At 44.1% G+C, this 19,779-nt stretch overlaps 1 protein-coding gene across 5 annotated transcripts in view; it reads left to right on the top strand.

Moving 5' to 3' along the window:
- Positions 1 to 19,779, top strand: part of kdm4b (lysine (K)-specific demethylase 4B) — an 81,481-nt gene that overhangs the window by 11,226 nt on the left and 50,476 nt on the right. For all 5 annotated transcript variants that reach the window (XM_080723022.1, XM_080723021.1, XM_080723024.1 and 2 more), the window contains 5 exons: positions 133 to 1,139; positions 5,087 to 5,262; positions 8,179 to 8,293; positions 11,986 to 12,179; positions 18,021 to 18,070. In XM_080723022.1, the coding sequence (XP_080579148.1) occupies positions 177 to 1,139; positions 5,087 to 5,262; positions 8,179 to 8,293; positions 11,986 to 12,179; positions 18,021 to 18,070 (1,498 nt within the window). In that variant the 5' untranslated portion in view covers positions 133 to 176. The remainder of the gene's footprint in view (positions 1 to 132; positions 1,140 to 5,086; positions 5,263 to 8,178; positions 8,294 to 11,985; positions 12,180 to 18,020; positions 18,071 to 19,779) is intronic.

The following is a 19,779-nucleotide window of genomic DNA, read 5'->3' as shown; positions in this document are numbered from 1 at the left end:
ATCCATTAAGCATGTCACTTCCATTTAGAATATCCCCAGTAACATCGTCAAATTAACCATGAAATCTAAATCTTACATCCTGTACATTAGTAATTGTCTTGATTTTGAGCTGTCTTGTCCTCCTTTTTGTAGGTTCACCTGCCAGACTGGACCCTGTCTCGGTCACGGACACAAACATGGCAACTGTGGTAGTTCCTCCCCCTGCCCAGGAACCTCCCCTACCCATGGACACTGTGGTGGCTCCTCCCCCTGCCCAGGAGGAACCTCCCCTGTCCACGGTGGCTCCTCCCCCTGCCCAGGAACCTCCCCTACCCATGGACACTGTGGTGGCTCCTCCCCCTGCCCAGGAGGAACCTCTCCTGTCCACGGTGGCTCTTGCCCAAGAACCTCCCCTACCCATGGACACTGTGGTGGCTCCTCCCCCTGCCCAAGAACCTCCCCTCTCCATGGATACAGTGGTGGCTCCTCCCCCTGCCCAAGAACCTCCCCTCTCCATGGATACAGTGGTGGCTCCTCCCCCTGCCCAGGAGGAACCTCCCCTGTCCATGGATACAGTGGTGGCTCCTCCCCCTGCCCAAGAACCTCCCCTGTCCATGGATACAGTGGTGGCTCCTCCCCCTGCCCAGGAGGAACCTCCCCTTTCCATGGATACAGTGGTAGCTCCTCCCCCTGCCCAAGAACCTCCCCTTGCATCTGAGGTGACTCCTCCCCCTGCCCAAGAACCGCCCCTGTCCATGGATACATTGGTGGCTCCTCTCCTTGCCGCTGAGGCAGCACCTCCCCCTGCTCACCTTGCCTCAGCCTCGCCTGCAGCCCCTGGCTCGGACATCAACCCTTCCCAAGGTCCAGCACCAGCCCTGGAGCCAGCAGCCCCTGATGCAGCGCTGCTGACCCAAGGCTCTGAAGCATTTCCGGATGGCATCCCTCCGGCCATGCCTGCTGACCCCGGGTCCGCCCCTGCTCCAGCCTCCGACCTGCCCCCTGGTCCGCCCCCTCCGCCACCGCTGCCCCCTTTCGAGGTCAAGAATCCCAGCTGCAAGATCATGACCTTCCGGCCCACCATGGAGGAGTTTAAAGATTTTGCTAAATACATTGTGTACATGGAGAGTCAAGGGGCGCACCGTGCCGGCCTGGCAAAGGTAAGATATGCACGCATGCATTGCACATGCATACTGTACTTAATTCACTGTTGATACTGCCAATTCTACAACTACTTTCTAAATCAGTAGTTCTCAAACTTGATAGTAATTCAAAATTATTCAACACTGCAAAGACTTTTCATAAATGTAAAACAATAGCAGATGTACAAGCTCGCAGCAGCAGTGTGGCAAGAGGTGATGTGCTGTGAGCTTACATATCTGCTATTTTTGAATAACCTGCGCAAAAATAGAAAATGACATGGATGCTTTCCCGGTTTTAATGGGTTTTAATTAAACATACCGATATTGCTTGCACACAGATCTTCTAAGAGTTGATGTTGTCAATCTTGTCATCTCTACATTATAATCTGAATTGCTCAAGTGGCGTTTCTAATAATCAGGCAAGAGGCATTTTTTGTTGCATGAATTTTACTTATTCAAAATAACTTAACCATTAATTTTAAAGTACTACATTAGCTTGAAATACCGGATCTAGTGCTTGAAGAGCACACGACCTGAAATGAACCCTCACCTCAAATTCCTGCTTTAAACGTCCACACTACATACAAGGGAAACAAAAATGTTTGGCCCTGAGAGAGACACGTCTGCTCTGATTGTGAAGCTTTACAGATCGAGTTTATCTCTGGCATTCTGACGGCCCGTGGCAAGTAAATAAAACCAGGGGTTGACACTAAGGTCTGAGAGGCACTTGCCTGTCGGGCTAGTACAGGTCATTATCTACTTGCCCAAAGGTCATGCCCACTTGCCCGAAAAGTAAATTGCCCATTAGAAAATGATGAGTAAAATTTGAATTGCCGTTCAATTTTACACTTTAAAAATGTCATACCTCAATCTTTATCCAAATAAATACCTACATAGTTATGATTGAATATGACTTCACATATCACACCTATTTAATATTTTTACAGTGAACAGTGAAAACAGCACATTATAGGTAAACAGTGCTTTTACATACATTCCAAAGACCAGAAGACAGAGCGCTTTGGCTGTGTTCAGGTGTTTAGACGGATATCTCGTGCTGTGTTATTGCGTCCCTTTCAAACTAGCACTTGCCCGGTCGGGCAACCTGAAAGCAAACTCCACCTGCCCAAAAGTTTTATTTACCTGCCAGGGGCAAGTGGGCAAGCCTTAGTGTCAAGGCCTGTAAAACGTACGTGTAGTTGGAGTCAATGATGCACTATCCACTTTTGGCGAAGGAGAACATGACCCATACTTGCCCGATAGGCAAGTGCCTCTGAAATCTCGGTGGCAACCCCTGCAAAATAATCCAGTAAATGATTGCCCGGTCAACTACATTTAAAAATTACATTACACTTTACAATTTGTAAAAAAATGTGCTACAAAGATGGACCTTTTAGGATTTGGTGAATGCATATGTTTGAGTGGGAGAAATCAGCAGACAGTGCTCGCCAACAAAACAACATTTTGATACAGGTAATAAACAATGAAGTACAAATCACAGCTTGCCAACTCGGGACGTCATGCTAGTTGACGAGTAAGGCTATCGGCTTTTGATGCAGCCACTCACAACGAGCCTCAAGGCCTCGCTGTCCATGTGCCTGCCTTGTTGCCAGTCAGGCTGTGAAACCATCCTTTATTCCAGTGGTTCCCAAACTAAACAAAAGACTCAAAAGAGAAATGTGTCCTTTGCCCGAGACACAAAACTAGTGAAAATAGCAGATCAATGTGGCAACGCGTTGTGAGCTAGATCTACTATTTTCACTATGCATGTGAATGTGTCACAAACATACAGTACACACTGAAAACATTCATGCATGGAAAGATACTTGATCCATTTTTATGGTTCTTTTGGTCAATGCATGACATGTTTACACTTACAGAGGAAGTGGAGTTGTTTTGTGATCTCTGAAAAATACAAAATAAAATCAAAATGTTTTCTATATGCAAGAAACCACCTGACCACCTGAAATTGGACCTGGTTTTGCTTTCGGGCGTGTTCCGTGTAAGTCAAGCCATTTGGACTTTGACAAACTGGACCAAGCCTATTAATAGATTTCAGACATTTCAGAGACCCCCTTATGCAGAGGGTCTTGCTTGGTGAGAGTAAACGCGGGCTAGCTTGTACTTTAACTCCTAGAAGGCCAAACATCAGAAGCAGGAGTTACAAGAGCAGAACCACACAGGAGTGTGAAATGAAAAATAAATGAAGTACGATGGAGCCCAAGGATCCTGTTATTGGGTTTCAGTATTAGGTGGCAATTTCACACACAGCTTCAAGTTGGTATGAGGAAGCTGTACTGTGACTGGTGCAGTGTTGGGCTCAGGTCATTGTCTGCTGCTGGGAGGGCTGACACTCACTTATTTTCACCAATGCAACTAGTCACAACTTGCAACCAGTTGCAAGAAATTGCAGCGGTCTGAACTGACCAGTTGCAGACCGGTTCCATTTGGGAATAATGGTTGCAAGTTGTTAGAAGGAGTTGCATTGGTTTGGACAGTGTCACACAAATGTATCAAAAGTAGAAGATACACAAGCTGGAAACATGGCAGATCTGCTACTTTTGAATTCTGAAAAGTAACATAGTAACATGTACATATTTGGCCGCAGACCCCATCTGAAAATGTTTTGTGCCAGAGACCCCCAGAAGGAAAGATTAGTGTTAAAGCTATTATGACATGCTGTTTTTACCAAAGATAAAAGTCTTTGTCCTGGTCCTTAAAACGTATATTGAGTGAGCCATGGCAGATTATTTTCTCTATGTTCTGTGGCCTTTTGACTAGCAAAGATAATATACCTAGATTCTTGTAGGTGTCGTAGTTGAGGCACTCGCCTCTTTTGGAACACAACAACCATAAGTGGTAAATGGTAAATGGTGCATTGGAATGATACAGACACAGTGGAAAGTAACGGCAAAGGTGATACACCCTCCCCTATAACCTTATTGTGACACAACCCTGGAACAACCCTGGAACCCGAGGACCCCACTTTGAAAACCACTGGCTTAAAGAGATGGTGCATTTAGTGACAACAGCACAAAACATACATACGAGGGCTGCGCAATACTTTGTTTCAGCACTGACCTTGCAATGTAAACATATGCAATAGACACATGCAGATGCAATGCAGCTTAGGCAAATTCAAACAAAAACTAGCAAGGTTTGCATTTTCCATGACCAATTCCGGGCAAAAAAACACAGTACATTGCATCTGATAACTGATTCATTGATTTATTGGTAACTGGTCTTCCACGCACATTCTGTGCTCAGAGGTGTCATCGTGTTCAGGCAACCAGTATAATATTGAACCACTGCCTATTTACCCCTCTGAAATTAGTTTAAAATCTTTCTAACGCTATATTAACGCATTTTGCTGGGGACCCCCTGGCACCACCCCCGAGGACCCCTAGAGATCCCATGCCCCACTTTGAGAACCAATGGTCTATGGCAGTGGTTCTCGGTCGCAGGGGGGTCCCCAAATTAATGGGGGGGGGGGGGGGGGGGGTCCTCAGATGATTAACTTGATGTGCAGCATTTTTCTCACTCAACAGTAAACAAACCAACATAAAGTTTAAGTCTATAGAGGGTATATGCACAATTATAAAGTGACAATTTAAGGACTTTTTAATACCTCTAAAATGACAAATTAAACATTGGCCACATTGTCAAATATTAGAGGAAATAGGCTATTAGAGGAAAATAGGCTAGCGTAAGCCGATCTACATGCTCACAACGCCTCGCGTTGTGAGCATGTAGATCAGCTATTTTCACAGTAGAACCGTGTTATACAAAATTATGCCTCAACTCTGGGGGTACCCAGTTAAAATATGATTAATAACTTGGGGTTCGCGGCCTGAAAAGGTTGAGAACCACTGGTCTATGGTCAGCCTCAATTCTTGAAGATTAAAGGCAAATGTCCTCTTCTACCCCTCATCCTCTCCGCTCCTCTCCTCTCCTCCTTACACCAGGTGATTCCTCCAGAGGGGTGGAAGCCGCGGAAGTCGTATGAGGCCATAGAGGAAATGGTGATCCCGGCTCCCATCTCGCAGGTGGTGACAGGCCAGTCGGGACTGTTCACCCAGTACAACATCCAGAAGAAGGCCATGACGGTGGGCGAGTACCGCAAGCTGGCCAACAGCAAGAAGTAAGTGGGCTTCTCCCTGCACAGTGTCAACAGGTGACCGGATGAAAACTAGAGGCGTCCCGGTCTATGTTTGACCAGTTTTTATAGTATAGTTTGTTGATTACTTTTGATCTGGTTACCTTAAACTTTCACTTTAGAAATTCAGTATACACTTATACTGAATGTTGGTTTGTTTTTGCTTGCTGTTGAGCGAGGCAACAATGTTGTTGCTGGTGACTGGTGAAACCCCTCACTGAAAAAAGTACTCACATTTTATACTTAAGTAAAAGTATCGATACTTCAATGTAGAAGTACTCTTTGTGCAGAATGTCCTATTTCAAGTTTTCAAATGTGTAAAAATATTTTGAAAATAGCAGTTCTACAAGCTCACATAAACCAAAATGTACTGTATATAGGGCCGAAGTTGTTAATGTATGTCTTTTAATAATAATCCAAATCTACAAAGTAACTAAACCTTTCAAAATAGTTAAGTAAAAGTATAATATTTGGATCCGAGATGGTAGTGGAGCATAATTCAAAGTATTGGAAATTGGAAATACTCAAGTAAAGTACAAATACCTCAAAAAATAAATACGTAAACACGACTTGTGAACAGCAGCAGCTGGTGACTCCATGATGTACACCAGAGGAGGCGTGCGGTTGTTGCCTCAGAGGAATTACTACTAGCTCTCATGGAAATGCCCTTGAGGCACTTTCAGTCAGTTGGCACAGGCAGCAAACAGAGCAACGTTCACGCTTCCCTCCACACAAAGCCTTGTTCAGCAATCAGTATCATAACAAGACTGAAATGAATATTGAAGACTATTATGTGAGGACATCTAAAATAGTCATTGCAGTCATGCCTTTTAAAGCTTAAATGTTTCACAAAGCTTAATTAAATCCAGCTACTATAAAAGATTTTACATGCATATTTGATATAGCCTACAATAATAATATTTGGGGGGAACAAAAGTAGAAAAGAAAATAATAATAATAATAATATAAAAATAAATATATACATTGTATAAAATCTTTGGGGAGAACAAAAGTAGAAAAAAAAAGAATATAAAAACTATGCAAGATAATATAACATATCCTAGAGAGATCTCCACATTATTCCAAATGTTCCTATGAGATAAAACGATCATTTATTGTGATTGTTTTATCTCATAGGAACATTTGGGATAATGCACTGTATGTAATCTCTCTAGGATATGTGTTGCCTACTGTAAAAAGCCTGTTAGAATAGTCAACAGCTTTGTTGGATAACTTGAATATGAACAAATAGGCATTCGTATATCCACCCTTCCTTTGAGAGGACACACACACCGTGTACCAATAATCTCCAATGTTGAGTCATGTGGCCTGAGCCATGTGGTTATCTCCACTCTCCACAGGACAACTGTGGGGGTTGGCAGGCAGTGAGTGTTGTACTGCTGCCCCATAGGACAGTGAGGTGACCATTTTAAGTAACCTTTTTAATACCAAAAAAAAAGAAAAGCAAAGAAAAAGTCCATTACTGCATCATATGTAATCAGCAAACTATCCATATACTGGTCAAACATTGGCCAAAGTGTCAAATAATAAGAGTTTGTACAGTAGGGGAAAAGATAAAAATGTGTATGTAGGCCTACTGTGAAATTATGACAAAAATGCGCGGTGCTAAATGTGTGAAAATGTTTGCAAGAGCCACGACGTGGAGAACGTTTTTTTTTTGCAGAATACAAAAGTACACAAACCTGGAGAAAATGTAACTGACAATCTCTCTAAACTCGGCGTTATATACAGTAACTGGACAAGTCCTTTAATTACCAAAATGTTTAGTTTGCCTAAATCCAGCATACAAATAGTGTAAAGAGGAGCACTTCCTTTTACTTTGGGTTTTATTTATTACCGCTCTCTTGCTATGCGCTCTGGAACTCATTCAACTTGTCACAGCGTGCGACACGTAGAGTTGGAAGTTGGCAGTGGTACAACACGGTTGAAACTGGAAGTAGCACATTGTCAGTTCATGAGGAAGAGACCTTAGTCTCCTTTTCCTCTCTCGCTTTCTCTTAAAAGAAAAGAAAAGCTACACTATGATGCTATAATAAGATGCTGTTGGTAAACTATGATTGTGGGTGAGATAACTACAAGCCCCTTTTCCAGCCAGTAACCAGCATTTACTGTAGTAGTAACAGTGTTTGGTGATCTGTGGAGTCGGCCAGTCACTGTCAGGTCAATATTATTAAAATGATCGCAAACTTTTATTTATATTTCTAAATATCCAACATGTAAATGGGTTAAGTGGTAAAAATTATTGTGATGCTGTGTTAACTACTTTTGCTGGGGACCCCCCAAGGACCCCTGGTTGTCCCCAGTCCCCACTTTAAGAACCAGTGGTTTATATGAAAAAAAGAAAAAAAAACGTTTGATTATTAGCCTTGGATTGTTTTTCAAGTTCTCAAAGTCTAATCTAACAACAGTCAGACCAGTAGATACCCAACTTAGACCCCTATTCAAAGCACAGTATGGGGTTGTCTCCACCTTGTGTTCACATGTAGGCGCTGCAGTTTTACAATTTGGCTCACAGTCAATTTAGTTGGCAAATACTAGAATAAATGTCCACAAATGTGCAATGCAGAGACCTAAATTCCAATTGGACTTAACCGTCACCCATAAAAATAGGTCTCGACCCACTGTCCTATTATCATGTGTCTGACATAAGTCTGAGATAACTTATGATTTGTAACAAGCCAAGCTGCTTGAAAAATCGTTTGATAATTCAGCAAGTTCACATTTAATTTTTTAACACAAATCTTCTCTTCAGGGGTCCTTGGCACGAAACCTTTTCATATGGGGGTCCACGGCCAACTACATATCAATTTGGGGGTCCTTGACTTATTCAAGTTTGACTGAACACTGATTTAATCTCTCTCTCTCTGGTTCTGTGTCTAGGTACAACACACCTCGCCACAAAGACTTTGATGACCTGGAAAGGAAATACTGGAAGAACCTGACCTTCGTCTCGCCCATCTACGGTGCAGACGTCAGCGGCTCCATCTATGACCCGGTGAGACCACGTTTATCGCCTTGCTAAGAACCCAACCTGGCATGGCACAATTTAGTCGCTATGGCAATCGATTCCTCCCCACTAGGCCTGTCCTCTAAAAATCGACGAATCGACGCGTCGTTTTAAGCCCCGGGAATCGACGCCAATTGTTTGAGTCGAGGCGAAAATATATATTTTTTTATATCACCAGTTAGCCTACTACTGCGGTGCACTGCTGGACTGGTGTCATGTACTTCCAATGAGAAGTAGCAATTGGCGAACAGACAGTTATTTATTGTCTCGCACCAGCGTAGGGGTGAAAGTGAGACGGAACGGCCAGAACGCTTCAGAACCGCCGCATCGTTAAAACATTCGGAGCCGGGACGGTGTTCCGTTAACCCTTTCCAAGCCACGGGGAGCCCCTTAATGTTAAAACCGTACTATATCGAACTTCCTAGGGGGGGAGGGGCAGCCAATCGTCTTTTCCCGTACTTTCCCGTATTTACCGAAATAAATTATTTTCATCCGAAAATCGGCGATCATCTAACCTTCCCTAGTCACCACTCGTGCATCGATAGCTCATGGCTGGGCTGAGATGAAGCAGAAGTGATGTCATTGGCCTTTCCTTTTCCAAGGCACATTATCCCATTCGGTTACTGTCTGTACCCTGGTGCTTGTACAGCAGCCATGCTAGGGGCTATGCTAGCGAAAATTTTCAGTTCTGCTCTTGAGTCACACATGGATTAATTGCGGGGACATTTACGTGAACGGATCGCGCACGCGAAACGCACGGGGAGATCGATGATCGGCCAAAACACCCATTCTATCCCAACGGAGATCGAGAAAATCACGGTGAGTTACTGACCTGGGGAAAAAAAAAAAGAAAAAACAACGGCGCTGTTCAAGATGGAGGGGCTGCGGGCTCATGTTTATAAACATAATATTATGTCTCGATCACAATACAATAATAGAAATTTCACGGCTAATCTACCAACCCCCATTCTATTTCGGCTTAGAAAGTGTTAAAGAGGAGGAAGCACGCTGTCAAAATCCCATATTAAATAACCTGCCACAGCACAAACGCACGTCCACGAAGTAAACACTCTTCTAAAGTCAAATTAACATACACAAGTGTAGGCTACAAATTACATTTTCTAATTAAAGTGCTTCTGAATTGTTCCAGTGTTGTAATCCATGATGAACTAGAAGCAGTGCTCTTCCGAGCACAGGTCTCCACCAGGCTGTGCGTCCTGGTGGTGCTACTGTATAAATAATAGGCTAATGTAAAAAGGGTGGCATATGTTCTTCACCTTAGACCTTTCATGGCAATCGGACGCTGTGTTTTGCTAAAGTCTACCTGCTGGTGGCGCTATAACAGGCCAATGTGAAAAGGGTAGCATTTGTTCCTTGACATAGTGGGAATATGTGTGGCAAATTTCACGTTAATCAAAAGCTGCGTTGATGATTTGAGGCATTTTGTTCAAAAACTGAGCAATCCTGCAAACTTTGGAAGCTAATATTAGCCAATCAGGATGGAATATGAAATATCAGACGGATCAGACTTGATCACATGACTATAGAGATACTGTGTACCGATTTGTGTTATTTTTTGAGAAAATCTGAAGGAGTAATATCCAAAAATGTGTTTTACATAAGTCGGCCCAAAGGTGGCGCTATAAAAGGCTGATGTGAAAAATGCAGGGAAAGGGTTTTTCCTTGGCCTCTAGGGAGTGCGCTTACAAAGTTTGAAACTGATTGGTGGAGTTATAGGTAAAACCACAAATCGGCCTGCTATAGCGCCACCATGAGGCTGATTTCAAAAATTTAAGTGGCATGTCTTCCTCGACCTGGTGGGAACGTGTGTGCGCGATTTCATGATAATTGCACTTTGCGTTTGGGATTTGAGGCATTTTGTTCAAAACGGCTCAATCCTACAAACTTTGGAAGCCAATCTTAGCCAATCAGGATGGAATATGCAAAATCGGACAGATCCATGTCGATCACATGACTGTCGAGATACTGCCTACCGATTTGTGGGATTATTGGACGAAATCTGTAATAGTAGTGCACAGAAATGTGTTTTGCGAACATCGGCCACTAGGTGGCGCTAGAAAAGGCCCATTTGAAAAAATTAGGGCAGAGGTTCTAGATTGGCATCCAGGGAATGTGTGTGCTCACTTTGGCAGCGACCGGGCCAACGGCGACTGAGATTAGGTGCACACAAACTGCGAGGACACACGGACGCACGCACGCACGCACGGACGGACGGACGGACACACGGACGGACGAAGGGGAAAACATACTCTCCCCCATGCCTTCGGCTGGTGGAGACAATGATTGTGTTTCGCTGTGTTTGCGTCCATGACATGTCCACACTGCTGGCTCTAGCGGGAGCTGTGCCTCCCGCTGTTTATGATCCGTTTCTGAAATGAATCCGTTCTCGACACTGACTCATTACTCTGTCAGTGCTCTGTGTCCCGCGACTGCGGACTGGATCCCATCGTTCATTTAAAAGAGCCGTTCAAGAGAGCGGAATCGTTCGCGAATGTCTCATCTATACACTGCACGCTGCCGAGAGACGGGGCAGAGTTGAAACAGCGGAGATGTTTTATTTGTTTTAACGGTGTGTTCTAACTATGGTTGTACACTGCTATGCAGATAACATTTGTGCTCGCGCACCGATATCACCGAAAACACCGTGTATTCAATTCATCTTAATGTATTATTGTATTTATTATGTTGACGTGGTTTAAAGCAACACTCTTTTTTTTTTTTTTTTTTAACACAAAGACAGACTATAAAATGATTCGTCGACGCGTCGGATTAACCCCCGCGACTCGAATCGACTTCATAAATCCTGAGTCGAGGACAGCCCTACTCCCCACACACTGTGTTGTCAATGCTGCTCTATACTACTGATTCACCTACCATTGAGGAGCACCCACTGGGAGGACGGGTGGGGCTGGGGGGGCGTAGAGTAGATAGATTCATATCCAGCATTTGGTAATGGGTGTTTTGGCCCACTTGGTAGCATTAAAACAAAATCACACTTTGGTAGAGGTTTGGGTTGTGTCGTTGGTAGTTGGTTTTGCATGACGATGTAACTCAAAATATTGGCAAGATATGTTCAATAGTTTCTCCTTTCATTAGAAATGGAATATTCCGAAATAGTCTCCTCATTGAGCAAAAAAAGGAAAAAATGTGCCACAGAGACACAAAAATCCAGGTCCAGGCACTCAGGTGGATTTAACAATAAAAGGCCTTTAATTCATGGGCTAGTACATTATTAAAAAACACCAACGCGTTTCGGCAAACGCCTTCTTCAGGGTGTTACTGAGTAACACCCTGGACCTGGATTTTTGTGTCTCTGTGGCACATTTTTTCCTTTTTTTGCTCATTGTATTCCCTTTCATGAGCACCGGTGGTTTGAGGGATACCAGTAGCGCTCCTGCTGTCTTCAGTCTCCTCATTGACTTACAACAAATGCAAACAAAAGGCAGATATTGCCCAAAAAAAGGAAACAAAAAATACAATAAGGCATTTATAAAAATCTCAACGTACTGTTGTTTTTACCTTTGAAGATTAGCTGATCTTCCTAATTCAATTCAATCAAGTGTTTTAAAGTAAATTAAGTATATATATATTCTGTATATGCGAAAATGTAATGTTTTGTGGGTGTCGTTAACGTATGAGTTGTGCCTACCTGTGTCCAGGACGTAGACGAGTGGAACATCAGTCGCCTCAACACCCTGTTGGACATGGTGGAGCAGGAGTGTGGCATCGTCATCGATGGCGTCAACACGCCCTACCTGTACTTTGGCATGTGGAAGACCACCTTCGCCTGGCACACGGAGGACATGGACCTGTACAGCATCAACTACCTGCACTTCGGACAGCCCAAGTCCTGGTCAGTAATATAACCGCCGTTTGAGTGCATCTCTCCACTCCGACATGTCTCCTTTCCGACATGTCTCTCCCCCGCCGTTTATACTGGACCGTGTTTGTGTTCCCTCGGCCCCTATATCAGGGTTCCCCAATAGGCGGCCCGCGCGCCATCTGCCATCTGTCTGGCCCCCACCAACCCCAGTAATAATGGTGGTATAAGAGCAGCAACAACCCTAGTATATCGTCATTGTTGGGTGGAAACCTCGTATCTCAAAATGTGTACGTTCTTTCACAAAGTAAAGCCCTGCTTCATCATACGAGGCCGTCGCACAAAAGTAGTGAAAACAGCAGATCTACAAGCACACAACGCCTCGCACCGCTTTAGATCGGCTGTTTTCACTAGTTTAAATAGTTTTTAAAATGATAAATGCAAAACGAACGGTTTTGGACATACAAGATTTTCACCCGACAACGACGATATCTGAACTGTCACTGGAGTAGCGGGAACGCCACCGTCGCCGCCTGCAATGTTGTGGCCCTCGGCTTGGTACCCTAGACATAATTCGGCCCTTGGGGAAAACTAATTGGGGAACCCTGCCCTATATTCTCTTTCTTTTGACCCTTATTTATTCAGGGAAGCCCTTTGAGAGCTAGCTGATCACTAGCCTCGGAAACCCAGGCTTATTTTGGCGATTGGAAGAAAAATAAGCCTGGGCGATCGCGTTAAAATCACTGTTGGAGGAAGTGTAGAATTTCCCTAACCAATCAGAGCGCAGAGGGGTGTCGCACCGAATGTGTTGACGTCATGACGCAGCAGCGTTCTCTGCTATGGGGAGGGGGAGGAGAACACATGCTATTGGCCGGAGACTCCCGGAGAGATTCTCCGGGTCCGCCCATCTGCCAACAGAAACTGTCTGCGTTAGCTCAGATTGGCTGATCACAGCCTGTAAAAATAAGTACAGTTATAAAATACAATGCATATTTTGAAAAACAATAACAACACATTTGAACCACATTAAGACAAATCACAGACATCACTTTTATCTTTTGGGTCTCGAACTAAAAAGTTTGAGAATCAGAGTTTTAGAGCGACCCTGATTGTCTTATCCTCCAACATGAACCCATTGATGTTTCAAATGGCAATATAGCAAATAGCAGTACAATCTCATAGCGCGGCACAAAGTGACACGCTACACACAAACACACGATAGCAGCATATATGTAATACACACACACACACACACACACACACACACACACTGGGTCACACAGACTCGGATATACCCCCACAATCCAATCAATCAAAAGTGCACTGAACACGCACGCACGCACGCACGCACGCGCACACACACACGCACACGCACACACACACCCCCTCTCTGTGAAATGGACAGATGTAGCAGATTTCCTGCTGAGGTTCCATGTCCTGATGAGCAGCGGATAAATCACTCCCCTGAGAGGTGGGAAGAGTTCAGGCTTTCATTTGACACGTATTCCTTTATTTGTTTCTCGCTCTCCCTTGTTTGCTCGCCCCCTCTCTTTCTGTTTCTCACTTCCCTCTCTCTTTCAATGTTTTCTTTTTTCTTTAGCCCTAACCCTAACCCTTTCTAACTTTTTAGCTTTATTTGTGTAACATAATAATTAAACACATGTTGTTGCTGTCGGTCAGAAACCACCTATCTCCATATTCTGTTTTTTTTCCCTTTTTTTTCATAAATGAATGCCCTACTTGATCATACTACAGCGCCATAAATATCAAAAGTAGCAGATCCACAAGCTTCAAGCGGTTTGCAAAGTGACACGTTCTGAGCTTGAAAAGGCACAGTTTTGGACATAGGTTTTCACCTGACAGACAATATTTTTCTTCTTCCTCCATACCATCACACTCTCCCTGTCTTTTGCTCTTACTCTCTATCTCTCTCACCTTCTCTACATCTCTCTCTCTCTCTCTCTCTCTCTCTCTCTCGTACCTACTCTACCTCTCTCTCTCCCCCTCCCTCTTACTTTCTCTCGTTCTCCTGGAGAGCGAGACGTGCCGTAGCCATGACGACCAGGTCCAGAGGAGGGTGTGGATCAGGAGGGGACGGGCTGATTGTCTGATTAGTTTGATTCATGGAGGCACACACACACACACACACACACACACACACACACACACACACACACACACACACACACACACACACACACACACACACACACACACTCTCTCTACAATACAATAGGATTTTGGGTGGTCTTAACCTGGGATTATAATTGAACATGAAGTCCAACAGTACATTAATTAACACTGGTAGCTGACACAAAGACCCTGGTTTTAAATCCAGTTGGAGACCTGCCGTTATGCTTTTATTTCCCCCTTTGTGTGCCCTCACTCAATTACCTGTCTCTCTGCTCACCATCCTGTCTAATTAAAAGAAGAAAATAAATGTAGTGGCTGTCGGGCAGAAACCATGTATCTCCATATTCTAACTTTTTGTAAATGAATGCCCTACTTGATGATCCTACAGCGTCACACGAAAGCATAGTAGCAGATCTGCAAGCTCGAAAGGTGGCACGAAGTGACAAATGGCAATGTCAAGAGTTTAAAGGGTTAGGGTTAGGCCCTGGGTTGTTTTAAACCTAAAAAAAAACAGTGTCACAGTGACTTGTTTGGGGAGGAATCAATTGGCATAACAATTAAATTAAGGAGAAAAATGGGTAAAAATAAACTAAAAATAAAATAAAAAAAATAAAAAAATAAAATGGGTCTATGTTCTGATAGCACTAGTTACTATGAAGTGTTTAGTCTATATAAGGACTTATGCCCTACATACGTAGACCCATTTTGTTATTATTTGAATTAAATAAACCTTTAAAGACCCATTCCATTGTCCTAAATCCAGTTGGCGTTGTTGGCATATCGACATACGAGTGCAATAAATCCCTAACCCGAAATCCACTTGTTTTATCAGCTACCTTACCAAACGACACCCGCGCATTCCTGCTTTGATTGACAAGTTGATTGCCCAATGCGATCGTTAAGCTTGCCGCTAGATAAGAGTTACGGTGAACCTGGATCAAATGGAGCAGTCTGGCGCTTGCCAATAAAAGATTATGCTTGCCGTAAATGTTACTCTTGGGGGGAATTTTGGACAAATTAACAGTTGGTACAAGTCAGGTCAGTTGATGGCAGTCTGCCAGGCTTATCTAGTTTGGCAAACCCCTGAGGCAAATTAGCTTTTGGCTGCCAGCACTGCGGAGCGCCAGATGTTAGTTGCGCAACCAAACGCAACGTTCTGCAACCAATACAACTGACCGGTAGTTCCTGATGTCAAGAATGAATGGCTCTGCACACCTAGGGCTGTCATGATTGAATACCAGCCCATTTCAGTGTTTTTCCACAACCACAAGAGAGCGCTGTCTACATGTTTATCCGTTCTCTCCAGTCTTTTCTATGGCCTGGGTGATGCCAAAATCCACCATCAGTACACTGATCCAACCATGCTAACGCAATTAGCAAATAGCACACGTCAGCTACATTCGCGTCAGGCGCTCCATGCACGCGCTCTACGTCTGGGGCATTAAATGAGTAAAAAATGAACATTGATAGTGGAAATAGCCACCCGATCCCCAAGTTATCATCCCATACATTGGGCACTAATCAGCACTCTATCATCCCATACATTTGGGCTAAGAAAAAAAAAAAAAAAAAAAAAACATTTCCTGAGTGGGATTCGAAACCATGAGCTTTGGATTCTCAGCCACCCGACCCTGCTGCTCACGCCACAGGATCCACAATGGAAATGTGTCCTACATCTGATTAGTCCTACATTGGTTAGAGTTAGGGTTAGGGTTAGGTTTGGGGTTGGGATTAGGTTTAGGGTTAGGGTTATGTGCTGTTATGGACAGAATAGTACATCTTCGTCCCTCAGTATCCACGTTGTCAAAGATAATACCCCCATAGAAAATGGCGGTTGGCCAGCCGTTCGATAGCTCAGTAGGTAGAGCACGTAGGCCACTAAAACCAGGACCCGGGTTCGCTTCCCACTCAGGGAAGATAGCAATTCGATTATAGCTATGGGTTGATAAGCCCCAAATAGCCCCCAGCCCCCCACTAGTTGTGAGCTTGCAGATCTGCCATTTCCACAATTTCTTTAAATGTTTGAAAATATAAGATTTTTTTTAAATGGAAACGATTATGACAAAATAATTGCGATTATGTCAAATAATTGTGATTAGATGATTATGTAATAATTGTGACAGGCCTATGAACACCAAGCACTATAACGGTCATGGAAGTTCTTGCAGTCGCCACGACCGATTTTGGTCGTTTGGAAGCCCGTCGCACACCTACAAGATCCTGCAGATCTCAAGCTCAAAACCTGAGCGTAATTTCAGAAAGAAATAGGGAGTGGCAAAAAATAAGTTACCACAGATGGCCCCATATCGAAAATAGCAAAAACAGTGGATCTACAAGCTCTGAACGCATCACCAAGCGACGCGCTCTGGCCACGTGCTCTGGTGACACGTTTAGAGCTTGTAGATCCACTATTTTTGTGGCCGAAAAGAGAAAATGTTTGAAAATGTTCACCGCTGACATTCCCAAAATAGGGATGAATGTGGTTAATGAATTAATGGTTGCAAACACTTATCTAAATTATAACCCGCATTACATAGTAGATGGACCGGCATCTATTGCGACGAAATCAGATTAATCTGCAAAAGTTGGTAGTTGGGGACAAATGACGCCCCTGCACATGTGGCGCTGCGTTTCGAGCTTGCACATCTGTTACTTTTGATACTTTTGTATGATGCTGTGCTGTATGTAGTATGATCAAGCAGGGTGTTAATTTAGATAAGAGGTTTCTGCCCCGACCGCGGCGATTTTGCACTTGCATCACGGGCCTTTTAATCAACGTTGGCCTCGTGATCCACGTTCCTCGGAGGACCGGCAGCCGACGCTAGTCTCCACCGGCTTCCCAAATGACTGGAGGCTGTGTCTGTGTCTGTGCTGTGGGTCAGCAAGCTGTGTTCTGTTCTGACAGCCGCTCCTGGACCAGTCCCTCTCGTGATGGATCATGCTTCTCCTTCTGTTAGTTAAGCCCCCATTCTGCTGCCTGCTTTGGGGGCTGCTGCCTGCCGTTTCAAACTCTGGCCCACAGATGGCAGTGTGGCACCGTGCATCAGACACCTCTGATCTTGTCTCTTTCTCTCACCCTCCTGAATGGGGCTGTAGTCTTTTATCGTTTCTGTCGGGTGGAAACCTCATATGTCCAAAACCTTTGAGGATTCAAATGCAAAAACGGCATCATGAGCTTGTGGATCTGCTATTTTTGATACTTTTGTGTGACACTGTAGTAGTATGATCAAGTGCCCGAAAGCAACACTATGCTCTCTCGCTTGCTATGCCCTCTCTTGATCGATCACGTCAGGTGTCGGCCTGGGGGAGGGAACAGGGAGGAGTGCTGGGTGTTAAAATTTCCCACAGTGCATTTACCTGAGCTCCCTGGTGGGTTAAAGTGAACCAGCATGCACGGTGTGTGGAGACTTTCCCACCAATTAATAAATCGTTGCTGTCGAGCAAAACCTCTTACCTTCAAACTCTAACCTTAATTGTTTTTTTTGTAAATTAATGCCCTACTACTTGATCATAGTACAGCTTCATGCACAAGTATCAGAAGCAGCAGATCTGCAAGCTCGAAACGTTGGAGCTTGTTGATTCATTTGGAACCTCCTCAACCTCATTTAAGTTGATTAGTCTGATTCAACTGTTGCAGCGCTACTAGAATCCACAGGGCTTCCAGGTTCTCTGTTGGAGGAGAGACAAAGGGAATGATCTGGTGGTGTTCATCATTAATTGGCTCTCTTTTGTTCTTTTTAGGTACTGCATCCCTCCAGAGCATGGGAAGAGGTTGGAGAGGCTCGCACAAGGTAAGCAACATTTCTTTTTTTACTTGCTGTATGTAAAAGTACCTGTAACGCAATACAAAAATTTGGGATGTGATAAAAAGTTGATTTTCGACGTAATTTTCCACTCGTGTTCATCTCGACTCAAAAAATAGAATTTGGAAAAAGAAGGGAAAAAAAGTAATTCCAAATGCGAGAGGAACGGTGTGTTTTCTCCTAACCTTCACTCCCTCCATCTCTCCTGTTAATTGCACCACTTTTACCTCTCTCCCTCTCTCGTGTTTTCCTAATCAATAAGGATTAGTCTGTTCACTGCATGCGGTGCCATCCGTGGCGGTGAAACAGCAAGCTTACAAGCTCATGACATTTTGCAGCGCGACTTGTGAACTTGTAGATATGCCATTTTTCTGCAAAGATAAACAAGAGGGGGGCCTAGTATAGAGCCCTGAGGGACTCTGGTCAACTAAGTATACGTTTCTGAAGCTGAACTCTGACGCCAACAAGCAGTTATGTCCCTGTAGAGATAAACAAGAATGGTGACACAAAAAGCAGGAAAAAAAACAAGGCAAGCAAGGGAGAAAAGTGTGGCACTTTCATTTTCCCCTTTTCTTTTTTTAGCCTCTCAACTTTCCCGCAGGGCTGTGAGTGATACCTTTGTTGACAGACTGTCTGGGGATATGCAGAGTGCAACACCTCCAAGCTGGAAAACATCTTCCCATAGCTATTGTTGTTAGTGCCAGTAGATAACCCAGTCAAAGACCTGCATCTGTTGCGCACGCACGCACGCACGCACGCACGCACGCACGCACACACACACACACGCACACACACACACGCACTGAGTACATTGTTCCACACACTGTGTGAAAGTAAAAGCTACCAAAGATAAGCCAGTCAAAGACCTGCATCTGTCGCACGCGCACGCACGCACACTTAGTACCCACCTACTTTGTCAAAGTAAAAGCTACCACAGATAACCTGTCAAAAAACATGAACGTGCCACAACAAATAAACAAAGCTGTGCATGTATGCATATTGTTGTGTGCACTCATGCATATGCACACAAGTACACGTAGACAACTATGTGCACGCACGCACGCACGCACGCACGCACGCACGCACGCACACACGCACGCACGCACTCACTCACTCACACACACATATGCACACACACACACACACACACACACACACACACACGCGCACACACACACCATTGTCATTTACAACACATTTGAAATTCAAATGCTGCCGAAGATAACGCAGACAGAGGTACAACATGACGAGCAGGTTTCAACTTCAAACACTACGTGTGTGTAATCCTCCATTTTTGTCTCCCGTCAGTCTTCAAACATGTGAGGAAGCGCCTGTGCACTGTCTGCTGTTTGCAATTAAAGGTTTTAATGATAAGAAATTCAAAGGTTATGCTAAAAATATGTTTTTATTTAAATGCCACCGACTGTAACCAGAGGTCTGGGCTGCACTCTGCCTTCAAAGTAAATCTGTGAACTGTGAGGCACAAAACGGGGAGGAACTAAAAACAGGATTCTTGTGATCCGGTTATTATCAGCACCTTTTCAGCCGTGTTGAGGGGAACTGAAACTGCATGTAGCAGCCATATAAAACCAACACAGATCACTACACACCACACATTAAAATGCAACATAATATCGTTGCTGTCAGTCAGAAACCTCTTATCTCCATATTTTAACTATTTGTGTTTGTATTTTTTC

Source organism: Nannobrachium achirus (genome assembly GCF_963921795.1).
Source record: "Nannobrachium achirus genome assembly, chromosome: 1".
Classification (NCBI taxonomy): Eukaryota; Metazoa; Chordata; class Actinopteri; order Myctophiformes; family Myctophidae; genus Nannobrachium; species Nannobrachium achirus.
This window is presented reverse-complemented; position numbering and strand designations above follow the sequence as displayed.